The 18,804-nt window shown below is 41.7% G+C and overlaps 1 protein-coding gene across 10 annotated transcripts in view; it reads right to left on the bottom strand.

Moving 5' to 3' along the window:
- SLC8A1 (solute carrier family 8 member A1) overlaps positions 1 to 13,450 on the bottom strand; it is a 352,695-nt gene extending 339,245 nt beyond the window's left edge. For 4 of the 10 annotated variants that reach the window (XM_055243279.2, XM_055243280.2, XM_063616879.1 and 1 more), the window contains exon 1: positions 12,806 to 13,168. In XM_055243279.2, coding sequence (XP_055099254.1) covers positions 12,806 to 12,874 — 69 coding nt within the window. In that variant the 5' untranslated portion in view covers positions 12,875 to 13,168. Of the gene's footprint in view, positions 1 to 12,805; positions 13,170 to 13,223 lie in introns of those variants that run through there. The other 6 variants (XM_055243275.2, XM_055243276.2, XM_063616877.1 and 3 more) reach the window with 3 other exon arrangements.
- Between the last annotated feature and the right edge of the window lie 5,354 nt (positions 13,451 to 18,804).

The following is an 18,804-nucleotide window of genomic DNA, read 5'->3' as shown; positions in this document are numbered from 1 at the left end:
GATTGACACATGGTCCCTGTACTTACTAAATTTACAGTCTGCAAGCAACAGTTACCAATGACCATTAATACTAGGAAGAATTGACAAAATTCCATAAAAGGAATGCATGGAAAGGATGACAATGGCTAGAGAATGTGAGAGGACATTCTAAAAGGAAGAAATGATATGGACAAAGGCATAGAGCAATGATTCCCCAACTTCAGTTCACCTAAGAATCACCTGGGAAACTAATTAAAATGCAGTTAACTGGGCCCTATCATCAGATACAGTTGAGGAATTTCCAAATTTGAATTTTAACAACAATCCCAGGTGACTGTGATGTAGGTGGTCTTGGACCACCCTTTGCGAAGTGTAAGGCAGAAAGAGCAGAACTGAGTAGAAGCACAGAAACGGCACACAGGGCATGGGGCTTGTTTAGCAAACGGACTGGAAGTACGTGCCTGAAAATCAGAAAATAGTGTTTGTTCTAATATCAATAAGATGTTGATGTTAAGTAATATATATGTCAGCTGTGCTTTCCCTCTCACAGACTGGGTCTCCGGGCAGGATCAAAATATGAAGCCTCTTAGTGAATATGTGTCCAGGAGGTGGGGGACTAGAGGGCAGAGGAGGACAGATCTTAATAGGAGATAAGAGGGGCCCCAAAAGGGAGATTAAAGCTCTGGAGTTAATATAAAGTTCCTACTTCACGATGTTGCTGCAGGTGTTTTGTCTTCTCTAAGAAGAGACAAGAAAGGATTCCTAGGTCACTACATTGGCAGGTGACAAAGACTTAGGATAAAGGGACATCTTCAGAGACCTATTCGGTTTCTATACCCAAGCCCTAAGTAGAGGTAGAAAACATGCAGAAGCATGAACCCCAAAATGAAGTACTGGGTAGTAAGGAAAGCTCTGCTCTTCAAATGACAGGTGCTTTAGGGGGCAGCCCCTACTCTTTCTTCATTTCAACTCAAGAATGAATCTCTGTGGTCAGTCTTTCTTTTTTCTAGTCTGCCTCTTGGAACAGGGGATGTTTAATATAGAATCCAATTTCAAGTTGAATGATAGTCAATCCAGCAAGATTTTTTTCTTTTTTCTTTTTTAATCTTTTTTAACAAGGTAAATGCTGGTTGTGTGAGCAGAGGCTGGTGAATTTCATCAGCTTTTTCCGTGAGTCATTAGGATTCATCTTCAAGTAGATAGCATTTCAGAAGACAGAATCCTATCAACTTGAGGTTTGTAAGTCTTACATTTTCCTGCATAGTTTCAAATTACAGTCCTTGAAAGAATAAGCTGTTCTTGAAAAGAGTTGGAAGTAGGAAGTAAAAAGAAACATATTTTAAAAAGTCAAGGTGATGGGTGCTCACATAAGGGTGACTCTCCATCAGTAGTGTATGCTACAATTTTCTAAAATTCCTGACAATATACTCAGTGACAAGGTTCTAACACCAAGTGTCTATTTACATATTACAATATTGTATATTATATATTACATAATACACTTTAAAAACGAAAATCACCTTAGAAAGAAACTAGTCAAATCTTATTATTTAGAGGACTAAAGGGAGTGTTGGTGACATGGGAAAACAGAACATTCTTACAGAAATCTAGTAGAGAAATACATGGTTTTTCTCTACTAGCTAGGGCATCTAGTGAATATGTTCTTTAAACCAATCTTATATACCTGTGTTTGAAAAATTATTAAAATTGGCTTAAGTGGTATGGTTTTAATGTTAGTAACTATGCTGACATTGCTAGATTATTGTCTTTTGGTGATAGATGAGGATTATAATAGATGTGAATTTATCTATCACAAAGGTGGTCCTAAAAGGAGCCATTGAAAAAGGTAGAGAAAAAAGTCACTGGGGGAAGAAATGCTATTTAATAATTTAATTAGCAATTGAAGATAATTTCTATCTATGAAGCCTTTGCTAATGCAACAATTATTTTCATCAATATCAATGATTAATGAGAGAACATTCATTCATTAAAAAAATCAAATGTCTTTTATGTATATAGCAAAGTGCGAGGCATTGGGGCTAGAACCATGAGATAGACAGACGTACTCTCTCTCCTTATGGAACTTATTATCTAGCTGGGAAGACAGATGACAGCTGTTCATTTAAATTACTACCCAAAATCCATAATTATATCCATCACATAAACAGAACCAATGACAAAAACCAAAATGATTATCTCAATAGACGCAGAAAAGGCATTTGATAAAATTCAACATCGCTTCATGTTAAAAACTCTCAGTAAACTAGGTATTGATGGGACATCTCGAAATAATAAGAGCTATTTATGGCAAACCAATAGCCAATATCATACTGAATGGGCAAAAGCTGGAAGCATTCCCTTTGAAAACCGGCACAAGACAAGGATGCCTTCTCTCACCACTGCTGTTCAACATTGTATTGGAAGTTCTGGCCAGGGCAATCAGGCAAGAGACAGAAAAAAAGGGTATTCAAACAGGAAAAGAGGAAGTCAGATTGCCTCTCTTTGCAGATGACATAATTCTATATTTAGAAAACCCCAGTGTCTCAGCCCAAAAACTCCTTAAGCTGATAAGCAACTTCAGCAGTCTCAGGAAACAAAATCGATGTGCAAATATCCCAAGCATTCCTATACACCAACAATAGAAAAGCAGACAGCCAATCATGAATGAACTTCCATTCACAATTGCTACAAAAATAATAAAATACCTGGGAATATAGCTTACAGGGGACGTGAGGGACCTCTCCAAGGAGAACTACAAACCACTGCTCAAGGAAATAAGGGAGGACACAAATGGAAAAACATTCCATGTTCATGGATAGGAAGAATCAATATTGTGAAAGCAATTTATAGATCCAACGCTATTCCCATCAAACTACCATTGACTTTCTTCACAGAATTAGAAAAAAAAAACTACTTTAAGTTTCATATCGAACAAAAAAAGAGCCTGTATAGCCAAGACAATCCTAAGCAAAAAGAACAAAGCTGGGGGCATCACGCTACCTGACTTCAAACTATACTACTACGAGACTACAGTAACCAAAACAGTATGGTACTGGTACCAGAACAGACATATAGACCAATAGAACAGAACAGAGACCTCATAAATAACATTACACATCTACAACCATCTAATCTTCTACAAACCTGACAAAAACCAGCAATGGGGAAAGGATTCTCTACTTAATAAATGGTGCTGGGAAAGCTGGCTAGCCATATGCAGAAAACTGAAACTGGACCCCTTCCCTACACCTTATACAAAAATTAACTCAAGGTGGACTGAAGATTTAAATGCAAAACTAAAAACCATAAAAATCCTAGAAGAAAACCTAGGCAATACCATTCAGGGCATGGGTATGGGCAAAGACTTCATGACTACATCACCAAAAGCAATTGCAACAAAAGCCAAAATTGACAAATGGGATGTAATTAAACCAAAGAGCTTCTGCATAGCAAAAGAAACTAGCATCAGAGTGAACAGGCAACCTACAGAATTGGAGAAAAATTTTGCAATCTACTCAATCTGACAAAGGTCTAATATCTGGAATCTACAAGGAACTTAAATATACAAAAACAAAAAAAAACATCAAAAAGTGGACAAAGGATATGAACAGACACTTCTCAAAAGAAGTCATTTATGCAGCCAACAAACATATGAAAAAAAGCTCATCATCACTGATCATTAGAGAAATGCAAATCAAAACCACAATGAGAAACCATCTCACACCAGTCAAAATGGCAATTATTAAAAAGTCAGGAAACAATAAACGCTGGTGAGGCTATGGAGAAACAGAAACGCTTTTATACTGTTGATGGGATTATAAATTAGTTCAACCATTGGGGAATACAGTGTGGCAATACCTCAAGGATCTAGAACCAGAAATACCATTTGACCTAGCAATCCCATTGCTGGGTAAATACCCAAAGGAACAGAAATCATTCTACTATAAAGACACATGTACATATATATGTATTGCAGCAATATTTACAATAGCAAAGACTTGGAACCAACCCAAATGCCCATCAATGAGAGACTGGATGAAGAAAATTTGGTACATATACACCATGGAATACTATGCAGCCATAAAAAGGAGTGAGATCATGTCCTTTGCAGTGACATGGATGAAGCTGGAAGCCATCATCTTCAGCAAACTAACATAGGAACAGAAAACCAAACACCACACGTTCTCACTCTTAACTAGGAGTTGAACAATGCGAACACATGGACACAGGGAAGGGAACAACACACACTGGGGCCTTTTGAGGGGTCGGGGGCAAGGGGAAGGAGAACATTAGGACAAATACCTAATGCATGCAGAGCTTAAAACCTAGATGACAGGTTGATAGGTGCGGCATACCACCATGGCACATCTATACCTATGTAACAAACTGAACAGTCTGCACATATATCCCAGAACTTAAAGTAAAAAAAGAAATCCATAATTATTAACTCAAATAAATGCTATGGAAGTAAAAATGTGACTCTATAAAAGTAAGTAACAGAGGACTTCACCTACCAGAGTATTAGAGAAGGTTCAGCTGAAAAATAACATCTAAGCTGAGATTTAAAAGACATTCTGCAGGAAACCAGCCAAAAGGTTGTTGAATTGTAAGGTCTTAGGTGGACACTTTTATAATTACCCTTCTCTGTAACAGGATTAGTCACAGACCTACCTTCTTAGATATGCTGGGGTATGAGATCATGTTTGGAAGAGACAAAAAGTAGCTTCTATAATTTATACAAGACTTTCTCTGAGGTCAGAGCCATGCAACTGCATTTAATTGCATTCTACCACACTTATAGGGTCAGTGTGGTAGACGGAAGATTCACTGGTCTAGGGACTAAAAGAAATGACTGCTGGTCTCAGCTCTACTGACCAGTCATATGTCCTTGGAGAAGTCATTTTCCCTCTCTCAGTATCATCTGTAAAACTGGAAAATTCTGCTAACAATCTGCAGCTATGATATTCGAATCCTACACTTTGGCCTTCAAGGTCATCTATAATATTACACCTGTCCATCTGTGCAGGTTTACTGTTAGTCAATATATCAGCTAGTAGTCAGCTGAGCTACTAAATGAAAATTACCCAAATATGTACCACATCATCCTTTCTAATGCTTTTATGGTTATCTTCCATGACCCATCTCAAATGTCAAATTTCCCTTATAAAACTACTTTGATTGCTAGGAAGGCCCTTAAATGTCATCTAGGCCAGGTACAGTAGCTCATGACTATAATCCCAGCACTTTTTGGAGGCTGAGGAAGAATTGCTTGAGCCCAGGAGTTCAAGACCAGTCTGGGCAACATAGCAAGACCCCCATCTCTACAAAAATAAAATTAAAAAATTAGCCAGGCACAGTGGCATATGTCTGTGGTCCCAGCTACTCAGAAGGCTGGGCCAGGAGGATTACTCGGGCCTAGGAGGTAGAGACAGCAGTGAGCCACAATCATGCCACTGCACCCTAGCCTGGTGACAGAGTGAGACCCTGTTTAAAGAAAAGTAAAATAAAAAAGTCATCTGCCTCCCTAGCCCCCACCTTTCCCAAGAAGAAAATTTGGGGCCTGATAACTGAAAGAGACATTTCAAAGCCACGTATCTCAGAAGTGATGGAGCTGGGCTCTAAAACAAATTCTGTGAATTTCTAGGCCATTTCTCTTCACACTACACCAACACCAATTGCTAGGATTCCCCAAGCCCATCAATGTTGCATTTGTGTCTCTCATAATCTATACTGTGTGTGCCAAGAGTCGGCAAACTATGGTTAATGGGACATATTCAATCTGCTACCTGTTCTCGTAAGGCCCACAAAATTAAAATGTTTCTTACCTTTTAAAATTACTGGAAAAAAAAGAATATTTCATGTGAAAATTATGTGATATTCAAATTTCAGTGTCCACAAATAACATTTTATGGAACACAGCCGTGCCCATTCATTTATATATCGTCTAAGATTGCTTTCTTGCTATAACAGCAGAGTTGATTAATTATGACAGATCCTATAGTTCACAAAGCCAGAAATATTGACTATCTGGCCATTTAAAAAATCAGCCCTCTGATCTTTGGTATCTGTCATTATGTGTGTAATTATCTTCCTTTACCTTCCTGTGGTAACCCCTTCACCACACCAATCAGTGTATTCACATGGGGGCACACAGGCAGGAACAAGGCTCTCTCACACCATTTATATCTTCAGTAATGAGCTAACAGTTACTGAGCACCCATGTGTCAGAAACTGTTCCAAATATTTTACTAACATTATTACTCCTCACAAAAAACCACAAGCCTTTTTAATATTTTTATTCCCATTGAATAGATGAAGAAAGTAAACACGGAGAAGGCTAAGTAATTAGCACAATGTCAAATATGCCACCTTTTGAATTCAAACGAATGTTATAACTATCATGAATATGTCTGCTGACCTCAGAGACCTTTAGTCTGAGGACCCTAGGGTGGTTCATTTTGTTAGTCAGTATTCTCAAACTAGATGAAAAGTCATAGTTTCCTTTCCACCCTGAAGAATCCTTATTAGACATCCAGAAATTCCTGAGGCCCAGAAAACACAGGCAAATTTCTGGAGGCTTTCTACACAGGGAAAAAAAAGAAAAAGAGGTAACTTGGATGAAATGATTTCAGAGTCATAGAACTGGATTCTACCATCTCCTATTTCAGTCTTATAAAATCATTTAATTTTATATGGCCTCCATTTGCTTATTTGTAAAATATAAAAATAAACACAAAGCAAAACTAGGCGATGTCAGATGTCTCTTCCAGTGCTAGCCATGGTATGAAGCAACAGAAGAACTGATAAAGAGAAGCTCTTAAAAAGAACTTCTGACAGCTAGCTGCATGTCCAGGGGAAGAAAGGCAGACAGGGAGGAGTCAGAGGGAAAGAAGCACTGACTGCCCAACTCCGACTCACAAATTTCAGCTTTGGAAGGTCCATATCTCCCAACATTTGAAAGATCATTTTGGAAGAGTGACTTGAAACTTCTGAGAGACATTTGATGGGCACCTCTCCACACTGTCTGATGCCACCCACAGTTGGGGCTCTAACACAGCCCCCAGAGGAAGTTAAAGCTTGGATGTACAGGAAGCAGTCTGATTCTCTCAACCTGCTACCAGGATGGGATGCTATTCATTGAGCACAGCAGAGAACCAAAGGGCGGCCCTGGGTCTTGAGCTTTGGGGGGAATAAATAAAAACCCCCTACCCTAGTAGAGGAAACAGAATCAACACCTTTAATAAAGGAACCAGTTAGCGAGTGGTCTGTCTCTTGCCTCACCTGTGACTGGTACAGCCTCTCTCCTCCAAGGCCACGCTGGAAGTTCATCCTACATTTTGGTTTCAAGTATAAAATGCATTTATACAAAGGCTTATGTCATTATTTGTTTCAGATCCCGTTGCTGTGGCATAGTCCTGACTGGGACACAGAACAGAATGAAAGGGTCTAGAAACTGCCCTAACATTTCTCCACGGTTACCTTGTCATAAATAAGCTGGGGCTCTTTGACATGTTTCAAAAGTGGCTAGGCCTTATTTGTTTTCAAAATCCTTTTTGCTCTTTCTGAATAAATTAAAATGCCTCCTCCTCCATGAAGCCATGTCCAATGTTCTCTTCTTTCTTTCAACTCCTTCAGCACTTTGCTCAGTTGCAGTGGAGTGATCTTTCTTGCTCAGCCTTGTACTTCAGTATATGTGTTCTAGACCATGACATCCCTGGGAACAGAGAACAGTGTAGAGCATGGCTTTTCGAGAGCCTTCCTTATTAACCATTACTCGTTAGCCCTTGGCCAAAGTTATTTCACTGAACCATAGTCTTCATCCTTAAGTCAGAATAATGATGCTTCCTTACCCTGCAGGATACGCATAAGCATCCAATGAGAAAACGTGTATAAAGCATTCAGACTAGTCCCTGGCATATAAAAAGTGCTCAACAAATGTCACTAACTTTTCTTCATCATCTGCATTCTTTGAAAAGCCAAGCACAGGGCCTTGTATACACTGAGTGCTCCATAAATATCATGGTGTGGTTGAAGTAAATTGCTGTATCACTACCTTGTTTGTTTGACTGGCTCTCACATTGGATCCAAACAGGAAATTATTAATTGTTCTCACTTACCATGAATGACATCAACAAAGTAATTACTCTTTCTGTCTTTTTTAAAAAATTAAGATGATCTTTAATATTTACATCTAGTTTCCTAGATCTATTACATGTACAATAAACCATTTGTCTCAATTGGTATCACACTAGCATTTTCTAGGTTATGGGCATTAATACATATTGCAAAATGATACAGTCGAATCTACTCAAGATTTTAAGGATATAATTTCACTCTAGGGAAAATATTTTGCCCATTCCTCAGAGGACTTAAATGGCTAAATCTTCAAGAAAGTATCAAATTTTTATTACCCTTGTTGCTCTAGAAGCCAAATCTTGGAGAGTTTATCTTTGCCTTTGTCTGGCTACTCTATCCCTCCATCAATAGCCCCATTCCTGGGCACTCACATACCCCCAAACTTCCCCACCAAAATGGCCCTCTGAGTGCACTAACTGGGCAGCAACCTAGTTTTAAACCTCTTTCACATTCTCTGCATTTTCCTGTGTTCCAGGCCCTCAGGACTTTGTCTGCCAGTTGACCTGATAAGCCAATCCAAGTTAAAAAAAAGGAACACATGCTAACGATTTGTGAGAATTAATGGTAGCTCCTTCTTGGATAATATTTCATTTTATTAGGGTCTACTAGATAGAATTCCTTTATTCAAATGAGTGGTTCTAATTGTGAAAGCTTCAGATCCTATTTTGCCCAAGAAATAAATGCTTTGAACCTGGGAATGTTTTGCCCACCCTCAAATCACTGTATAAACTGCTGCCTGCAATGCACTTGCCCTTGATCACAAAAGCATTTTCTTTGCTTCAGCTGCCAGAGCTTTTCCTCTTCCACATGCTCCCCTCCCTCTAAATGAAACTCACTAGGAAGTTTCAGATAAGGCGCAAATGTGATTCACTTAAACTTTTGTCTTGTTACTGTCTACACTCTTGGCTGGGCAGATCAAAGGACAATCACAAATGTAAATTTAAAACACCTAGTGTTCAATATAGTCTCTGCAAAGAGAAACTACAAAAATCACTTGAAGCAGCAAGGACTATAAGCCACTGTCTTTTAAGTTAAATCAATACACTGGAAAATACATCAGAAAATGGACCGTTTGGCCGGGCGCGGTGGCTCACGCTTGTAATCCCAGCACTTTGGGAGGCCGAGGCGGGCGGATCACGAGGTCAGGAGATCGAGACCACGGTGAAACCCCGTCTCTACTACAAATACAAAAAATTAGCCGGGCGTGGTGGCGGGCGCCTGTAGTCCCAGCTACTCGGAGAGGCTGAGGCAGAGAGAATGGCGTGAACCCGGGAGGCGGAGCTTGCAGTGAGCCGAGATCGCGCCACTGCACTCCAGCCTGGGCGACAGAGCGAGACTCCGTCTCAAAAAAAAAAAAAAAAAAAAAAAAAAAAAAAAAAAGAAAATGGACCGTTTGATTAATAAGTACTACTGAGAACCTAGTCATTGATTAGGTCTTCAAAATATGTATTGTGTAAAACGTATTTTGTAATGTATATGTGTGCATGGAGGACTGCGGATGGAGGGTGACAAAGTGGGGAGGCCGGGAGAGCAAGAGAATTTGGAAAAGGAAGAAAGAAAATTGAAAGTAATCCCACTGCACTTAATGAGGCCCCACTGGACAAGTCCTGAATCCAAATCCGAATCTCAAAGGCAGACGCTGGAAGCTCACATTCTCAGAATCTAGTCCATCCCAATGGGTCAGAAAACACCTGATATTTATTTCCACTAAATCTCAGCTATATCTCTAGGGAACAGAAATACCTTCGTTTAAAAAGAAAAGTGGAAACAGCTAGTACAGAAATCCACTGGTTTTGTTAGCCACCGTTACTACCGAGAATTAGAGCCAAAGTGATAGACAGCTAAGGCAGCCATAAGTGATGTCAGATAGGATTCTGGAACCCAGAGAAAGTCAGGGAGAACGTTTGCCACAAGAGGGAGCAGTAGAATTTGGTCAGATGGGAGACCATTTGGTAGGGGTTACGATGAGGGGTCTATGAGGTATGGGAGGTTATGATGAAGGATTTAACTACAAGTATGGATGATATTTGGATAATATTTTAGCAAAACACATTTATCCTTGGGGGCAAAAACAAAAAGATAAAGGGACCAGGAAGAGTAGAGAGATAATAGCATGTTGATTCCTAAATTCTTAGCAAATATGACAATTTAATGTTTACTTGAAAGCAACATACACACATACTACAAAAATACAAAACATGCAACATATGTGCTCTAACAGCCTCTTCTAGAGGCTGCATTTCTTTTTCCAGATTTAATTTATATTTCAGTTTGAATTTTGTTTATTGCCATGTTTTCAGGGCACTCTCCTTCTTACCTATATACTATCCTCCCTGTACCTAAAAGGCATCAGGAAGAAAGAACTTGTCTCACTGAATTGCAACATTAAAAAAAAAAAAAAAAAAAAAGAGACATTAATGTCCCAAAATGCACTTACTTTGAGACAACCACATCTATGAGCTAAATGAATGCTTTGGCTTGCTTTTTAAAGGGGAATTGCAACTTCCTTGGATCTGCACAGCTTTTCTCATCATTTATTTTGTCAAAGAAATAGATTGAATACTAAGAGGAATCATGCATTTATTTTGCAAGTAAATAAAAGTCTATTTTTGCCTGGCAAAAGCATGTTAAACGTGGCTTTCTAACAGATGCTGAAGTTCTCTTGGAATATATTTTATTTTTTCAAAACACAGAAAGCTTAACAGAGCAATTAACATAATTCCTGCAAATAGTCCTATAGTTGTTACTGACTATACCTCACTTTCCGTTTGTAATTTTATTGGGAGTCAAAGCACTGTTACTCTCATGCTCTTTTCTTCCCCTGGTCAACAAAAGGGCTATCTAGTTCTTAATCTGAAACATTACAGTAGAAACCATTATATAATAACAAGAATAAAGTAAATAGGTAAGTAGATACATAGAAAATAAGCCTTCATATTTTAGTTCATTACTCTCCTCTTTCAGCCCTGTTAGGCTTTCAAGACAGTAGATTAAGTCTGATTGTCATGACACTCTTACATCCTTTGTAGCCCTCTACAGCTCAACAATAAATAATGGTTTATCTCTGTTCAGTCCTTTTTGTTGCTGTTGTTTTTCTAGGAATTAATCATTTCTTTTTTCTTTTTTTTTTAAAGACAACAACCATTTTAAGGGGACAAAATCAGGGCTTCTTTTATAACAGGTGTGAGAAATCTTAGCTAAAGAGCCGTGAGATCCAAATGGAATTCTTCAAGCAGGCAGAATTTGTAAAATGAAAACCATTTAAGAGCACACATCTTGCTTCTTGATGAAATAAGTGGGTCCTCCCCCACCTTCTCACTCACAAGGCCCCAAAGATGGAGCTAGTTTTCCCTTCCTTCCTCCTGCTTTCACACCCGCCTAACCTCCCAATTAAGCAAGTTTAGCAAACCCAGGGAGCCCAATCCAAGTAACACAGGATTTGAAAGAAGAACCTAAAACCAACCATCCCTCTTCCGGCTTTGTCTTATTTGAAATGAATGAAACATCTAGATTCATTTTCCTTCCTTTTTTTTCTGACTCGCTGCAGGAGTAGCTTTGAGAGAGCAAGAGAAATGTGAGTGTGTGTGTGTGTGTGTGTGTGTGCACGCGCGCGCGCTGGTGGGGGCATGAGAAACAGAGGTATACTTTCAGAATTTTCTCCTGGTGGCTCCCTCTTTCCCCTGGGAAATCTTCGCACAAGTCTCAGATTGTGCATGTTCAACTGCTCATATCTGGAGATACTCCAGCAATGCCTTTAACCAGATCTGATCAGAAATCTCCACCTACCCAGCTACAGGCTCCTCCATGATCAGGACGCTTGTACTGTCTTCACCACATCTGTCATTTTTAAAAAAGCTTCTTCCACTACACCTCCCACTGATATCCTTTTTTCTCTTTTTAGTCTTTACACCTCCAGCAGGACAAAGTTTGTATTGTTATATTCACAACCACTAGTAGCTGACTAGCAGGAGAGAGAGAGAGTGGCTTCAGAAGAGCCAGGTTCGGGGACTTCAAAAGGATACCTAGTGCAAAGCATGACTTTCCAATGACTGCATACAACATGCACATTGCTCTCTTCTAAAAATGCTTTGTTAAATTTTATCACCCCGTTCTCAACTCAACCACTACCACTTTGGAGAGGGAAATACAAATTGCCAGCCCAAGCCATTCATCAAACAGCAACAGAATCCACGGGGTGGTGGGGGGGCAAGGGAGGTGGCGGGGGTGATGCAGGGGGTGGATTTAAAGAATCAAGAATGCACACATACTGTATTTTCAAGAGCATCGCCTGGGCGGATTTGGTTTCTTTGGCCGGCTGTCCAGCTATAAGACCGCCCTCTTCTTCATTAAGGAGGAGCCAAAAAGGATATCTTCACATCTCAGAACACAGACCATTTCCCCCAAGAGCCAGCAAAGCTCCAGAGGCAGAGAATGCAGCTGCAAAGTTCCTTTCCAATCTCTTGGGGAAAGATGCCTGTGTGTGCAGAATCCCCAAAGCACACCACGGCACAGTGCCCAGAGACGTGGACCCTGCAGCCCACTCCCTGCTACCCCCTACATTTCTTCCTGGTCCGTTTCTGCCCCGCCACACCTCCCTCCTCTCCGCAGTCCGTGGTGAATGAGCACCCAACGCCCTCTGGAAAACAGGGGGCTCGGAAATGTGGCCTTGGGGAAAGACCCCAGGGATTACCGGGAGGAGGGATGTCCGCGGAGAAGAGTCCAGTGGGTGGGGACGCCTGGATCCCCTGCAGCGCTGCATTCGGAGTGGACTTAGCTCTTCGCGCCCTGTATCCTCAGAGCCCAGCGCGGTGCAGGGTGCAGCATCTCTCCTTAGCAGCCCTTTCTTCCTCCGGCAGCCTCCACTGGCAGGCAGGCACCCTCACGCCCAGACGCACCAGCCCAAGCAATTTCACTCTGGGAAGCGCGGACACCCAGAAAAATGTGCAGGCGCGCACACACCACATCACACACACACACATATACACACACAAATTTAGAAGCCGCTCGTTTGCCAAAGCAGAGGGAAGCGTAGCCTTGTGAGCAGCAAATGGAAAATAGTTCTCGGTCTCTGACCAAATGCCTTCTGCCTGCCCATCATAAGATCCTACCTGGTTTGGGGAGTGTGAATGGATTCTTCCTCCGTTCCTCCACGCTAGTAGGAAATACGGCGCACTCCCTCCTTTTAAACAGCTCCCGATCAGGAAGAGGTCGCTCCCATTTTCTGTGGGAAGCACAAAGCAGGCGGCGGCGGCGGGCTGACTCCCGTGCAGCGCCGGCGCGAGCAGGAGCGGCGGCAGCGGGCAGCGGTGCGCGCGGGCGGGAGGCAGGCGCGGAGGCCGGGAGGCTGGGAGGGCCGGGGCCCGGGCGGCGCGCGCGCTCCCCCTCCCTCCCGCGCACACTCGCCCGCCCGCCGCCCGCAGCCTCGCACTCGCTCACAAGCGCGCTCGGCCCCGCGGCCGCCGGGCGACCCGGGGCCCCCTGCGCGCCCCTCGGGCTCCCGGGGCGATCGCGTCGGGGCAGAGCCGGCGCGTTTCTGGAGCACCGAGCGGGTGGGGAGCCCTTCCAGCCTCCCAGCCTCTGCCGGCGAGCAGCTTTTTCGATTTCCTGCCGGCTCTCGGCCCCGCAGTGCGTTGTGGCCGCGCGCTAGCGCTGTCTCCCGCACCCAGCCCATCGATGACACGCGCACACAGGCGCTGCAACTTTTCTTTTGAATCCTCTTCGCCTCTTCCGCAGACAGAACTCTGACCCCCAATTCGCCTACCCGTTTCTCACCTCTGACTTTGTTAATCCAACTATCTTTCTTCCCCCACTTCCTGCCCTTCTGCTAAAGGAAGCTTTCTTTTAGCAAAAGGATCTGGGCATATATCAATGATTTTTTTTTTAATCCTCACCCGGTGTTTTTCTACGTATCAGATATGCACAACTATACGTTGGCTACTAGATGATGACACAAGCAAACAGGGATATTGGGGGGAGGGTGTCCCCCGGCCAAGAACTGGGAAAGAGTCTCTGTGTTGGTATTTCCCCCAAAGATGCGGCTCACCTGGGAATAAAGACCCAGAGGCTGTTTCATGTGAAAGCCGTGCTGGTTTTAAACTACAGTGAGGAGTAAAAGCCGAGCATTAAGGTTGAGTGGGGAAAGACCTAATGCAGCAATCGACGAACCATTCTTTGCCCTTTCCAAGAGAAGCATTATCATTGCCAATAAATCACTTTCCCCATAATTAATAAAGGAGCACTGCACCAGGCCTTTCCTCTTGACAGCTCATTCATTCTTACAAACCCTTAATGACTTCACGTGGTGAAAGGCTAGACCTACTGTGGAGTTCACTAGCTTCCAAACCTGGCTGCGCATCACACACACCTGGGAATGTAGTCAGATGCTATAGAATCTGAGGCCGAATCTGATGCAGACTCTCCTGTTGTAGGTCTCAAATGGGGCTCCAAATTAGTATTTTTAAAACACCAGTTGCTATCGGCCACTAGTGTCGTTTGCCAAGGTGTGGGGGGGCGGGGGTCAGGAGCAGCTACTTAGGGAAGGTGGGAGAAGGAGGGATCTGCAGAGCACCAGGCAGAAAGTTAGTTTTTTTTTTTCGTGGGGACGTCCCCGCGTACTTACAGTGCAACCAGGGCAGTCACCACAAATGATAGATTCTGACTCCAGGAACCTCAGTTTGCCTCCGCAACAAAGAGGGGGCGGAATGGAAGAAACAGCCTCTTCTGCCTCTGTGCCAGTGGCTCTCAATCCTCCTTGCACCTCAGAATCTCCTGGGCCGTTTTTAAAAATCCCAGTGCTTAGGCCACACCCCCAAACTGATTAACTTTGACTCTCTGCAGGTGGGCCCCAGACAGACTTAATTTGTTTTTAAGATGCCTGGTTGATTCCTATGTGCAATGAAGGTTGAGAAGCACTGCTCTAGGCCAATACTCCTCAAACATGAATGTGAGTGTGAATCACATGGTGATTGCAGATTCTTTTTCAGTAGACCTGGAGTAGGCCTGGGGTAGGCAAGTGTTGAAGTGATGCCGACGCTGTCTGAATGAGGACCTCACTTTAATTAGTCGGGTCTGTTGCCAGCAGTCATGGCTACTGGCTTTGTAGAGGACACTCTAAGCTGCTTCATGTCTTATAAATTTGCAGGAATCGTTCTTGCCTAAGAACATTTTTCTTTCCTTGCTATAAGTTAAATTTTCTTGGAAGCTACTTCCACACAAACTTGGTTAGACTGCACTTACTATTGGATATAAACAGAATGACCTGTGGGGAGAGACAGAAGGTCACTGTCTCTTTTAGAATATGTCCTCTACCAAAAATTACTTAGAGTCCCTGAATTTAAGGGAGTGTGAGTAGCAGATATTTGGCTCACACTCAATGAAAGGGGCTTGGAGAGAAAAGTGGCTGCCTTCTAAATAACACTAAGGAAAGCTTATTAACTAAAGACTCCACTCAGTAAGAAATAGAACACAGCTAAATGAAGAAACCAAGAAAAAGCTAAACGAAAATGTGAGTGGGCCATATCTCATTGGAATAGATTTCCTGGAAAGAGTGTAGCCTCTTATTGCTATGATGGGCCACTTAGTGAAAGCTGAGATTTTCTTGAAATTTTAGGCACGTTTGTGACATAGAGTGACAAGAATCCTGTTCTTTAAATGTCTATATTCCAGTGATGCCCAAAGTCTGTCTTAAGACTTTTTTTTTTTTTTTTGCTTTGACCATTGAAACTGAAAGGCTACATCTTGGCCACTTGATTCTTCCTCTTTTCCAATTGAAACTGCTTTTAGACTGATTTGGATTCTTGGGGAAAAAAAACAATATTAAATGGTCTTCTGTTTATCTAGAACTATTGAGAGGCAGCCTAGTGCCTAGTGATTTGACATCCTTTTGGTTCAGTCAGTTTCTGAGCCCCTAATTTTCTTTGCCTTTCATTTCTCTTTAAAGGCATTTTTATAATGGTTCCAGGGCCCCAAGGCAAATCAAACCTTTTGCTCCCTCCTAAATGTCATACATGAGTGGGTTTTTACTGCGAGAATTATCAAAGGCTACATCACAGGCACAAGGCTGAGGAAGACTATGGCTCTAAGAAAGGAAAAAGTGAGGCTGCTGCAGTCTGTGGCTTTGGAAAGAAGAAATGTTGAATGGAGGAAGGTGGTAATTCACATTCTAATAGCAGTAATGTTTCTTAATTGCAGTCTTCCGTATTGATTGCCATTCTTTCCTCTGGACTTGGAATTAAGAGTCACCGGGTCTCCACTGTTATCTAACCAAAGCAATATGACACAATCATTCAGGGGATGCCACAGGGATATCACTAAGATTTGATATATTTGAAAGATGTTCTGATGTTCACAAACTATTTCCTAGGAAACCTTCAGGGGATCTGTTAGCAAACTCATTTTCAGACCAAGTGCAAATATTGTGAATTAGGCCCTACTTTTTATCTAGTCTATAGAAAACTTAGACATGTGATCAGGTTACCAAGATTTGTAAAAATACTTAATAGTTTACTAAAACACTCAATATGTTTTCATCATAGGGAAAACAAGCACAATAGTCTGTGTAAATTCCTCTCATTTTTACTTTGAATTACATAAATCAGAGGTACCTCTATTGTCTCCTCCATCGCTTGGGGCTTCTGAAGTATGTTAATATAGTCTTAGTCATCCCTCACCTCATTTCTTACTCGCCAGTCTTCACTAATCACCTATCTGTCATTCACAGGCTCAGGTTCATAGTGATTTCTACATAAGAAAATGTTATTATATAATAGCACCCCTAGCCTGGCCAGTGAGTGGAGCTTAGAATTAGCCGTTTTTCAATACCTAAGAATCTCAGGTGAACCACTGGGTTCCCAGTTTTGTTCTTTAGGTTTTCTTTGCTGATGAGTAGATCCAGGGTTCTTTGCTTTGGGGATGACTTTGAGAATTCTTTGTTGACTTCTAAGTGCTATTGTTCCTCTTCCCTGGAGACTTGTTCCTGCAGTTAAACTTTTACTTCTCTGTTTTGTTTTGACCAATTGAACACCACTCTTGTACCTCACCCAATTGTAAGCCCTGCTACTGCACAACAGTCCACAGACGGGGGCAGCCTTCCTGGCAGACTCACAGTCACAACTCTCCTCCTCTCTGCATTACCGTGGGGTCAACCACTTCCTCTGAGTCGCCAATGAATTTGTCACAGTCTTTGGACATCAGGGGCCTGCAATTCTACATTTGAGCAACTGATATTAAAGAATTGGGTTTGGGCCGGGCGCAGTGGCTCACACCTGTAATCCCAGCACTTTGGGAGGCCGAGGCGGGTGGATCACGAGGTCAGGAGATAGAGACCATCCTGGCTAACATGGTGAAATCCCGTCTCTACTAAAAATACAAAATATTAGCCGGGTGTGGTGGTGGGCACCTGTAGTCCCAGCTACTTGGGAGGCTGAAGCAGGAGAATGGCGTGAACCCGGGAGGCGGAACTTGCAGTGAGCAAAGATCACGCCACTGCACTCCAGCCTGGGTGACAGAGCGAGACTCCGTCTCAAAAAAAAAAAAAAAAAAAAAAAAAAAAAAAAAAAAAAAAAAAAAAAAAAAATTGGGTTTGTACAAAATCCTGACACTTTTGTTTTCCATTTCTGCCCCTTATTAAATTAAGGAAATATCTAGTCTCTATCCTGCAACTTTATCAATGGTAACTCAATGGCAGAATCATTATCTAGAGCTGTTAATTAGAGGTCAGAAAATAATAGCAGATTGGTTAAGAGCCAAGGCTTTAGAATCAGAATATCTGTGTTAGATTCTCAGATCCAGCTGTGTGACCTTGGGGAAGCTTCTTAATCTCTTAAATCTCAATATCTTTGTTTGGAAAACATGGATCATAAACTCTCCTTCAAGGTGCTGTGGGAAGGATAAAATGTATATAGGATGCTTGGCATAGTTCCTGATCATAGTAATTGCTCAGCAAATGATATTGCTGTTGTTATTGGTAAAGTTTCATAAACATGATATCAATGTAAATTTTAAAATTTCTATATAATTAGATTCTACATAATCAGGTCATCCCATTATTGATGTTGATTATGCTATTGTTTTTGTTATACAGAGTTCTATGCAATGAATAATCCACAAAAATATACATTTCTACATCAAGAGAGTACTTTTCCTCTCTGCAATGAAAAAAGCTGCTTGTGAACGAACTTTCTGATTTTGTAAGTACAGAGTGTGGTTAGCGATTGATTAAAAGGGGCAATGATTTCTTCTCTCCTTCACAATAATTCTGTTCCCTTATGTCTGGGTATCAATTTGATCTTATCTCTATTATAAACTGAGGGTAGAATTTCAAAGACAGCCATTTTAGACAAATCCTGCTACAACTGAAATTCTGATTGCCACATTACATTAATTTTATTAACTGGGAACTTTTTCTGTAGGGCATAAACTTCTTCACTAAGTTTACACAACACGCTTTCCTCAACATTGATTCAAAGACTCTTCATCAAATAGGGACTCAAGATAAGCTCCCTGGGGTGCTTTGTACCAGGCAGTTGTTCCCTACAATCCAGTTCAGAAGCAATGTCCCTGTGAGATTACACTTCAGCCTTTTTCATAAATCTCTTTTCCAAGGCACCGTTTATGATATATAGCTCCCTCGCTGAATCTTCAATTGCTGGTCACTGATTAGACTCTTCTGAGAGCTGCCAATGTTTTAGT

This window comes from Symphalangus syndactylus, chromosome 14 (genome assembly GCF_028878055.3).
Source record: "Symphalangus syndactylus isolate Jambi chromosome 14, NHGRI_mSymSyn1-v2.1_pri, whole genome shotgun sequence".
In the NCBI taxonomy this organism is placed as follows: domain Eukaryota; kingdom Metazoa; phylum Chordata; class Mammalia; order Primates; family Hylobatidae; genus Symphalangus; species Symphalangus syndactylus.
The sequence above is the reverse complement of the archived record's forward strand: the minus strand, read 5'-3'. Positions and strand labels throughout refer to the sequence as shown.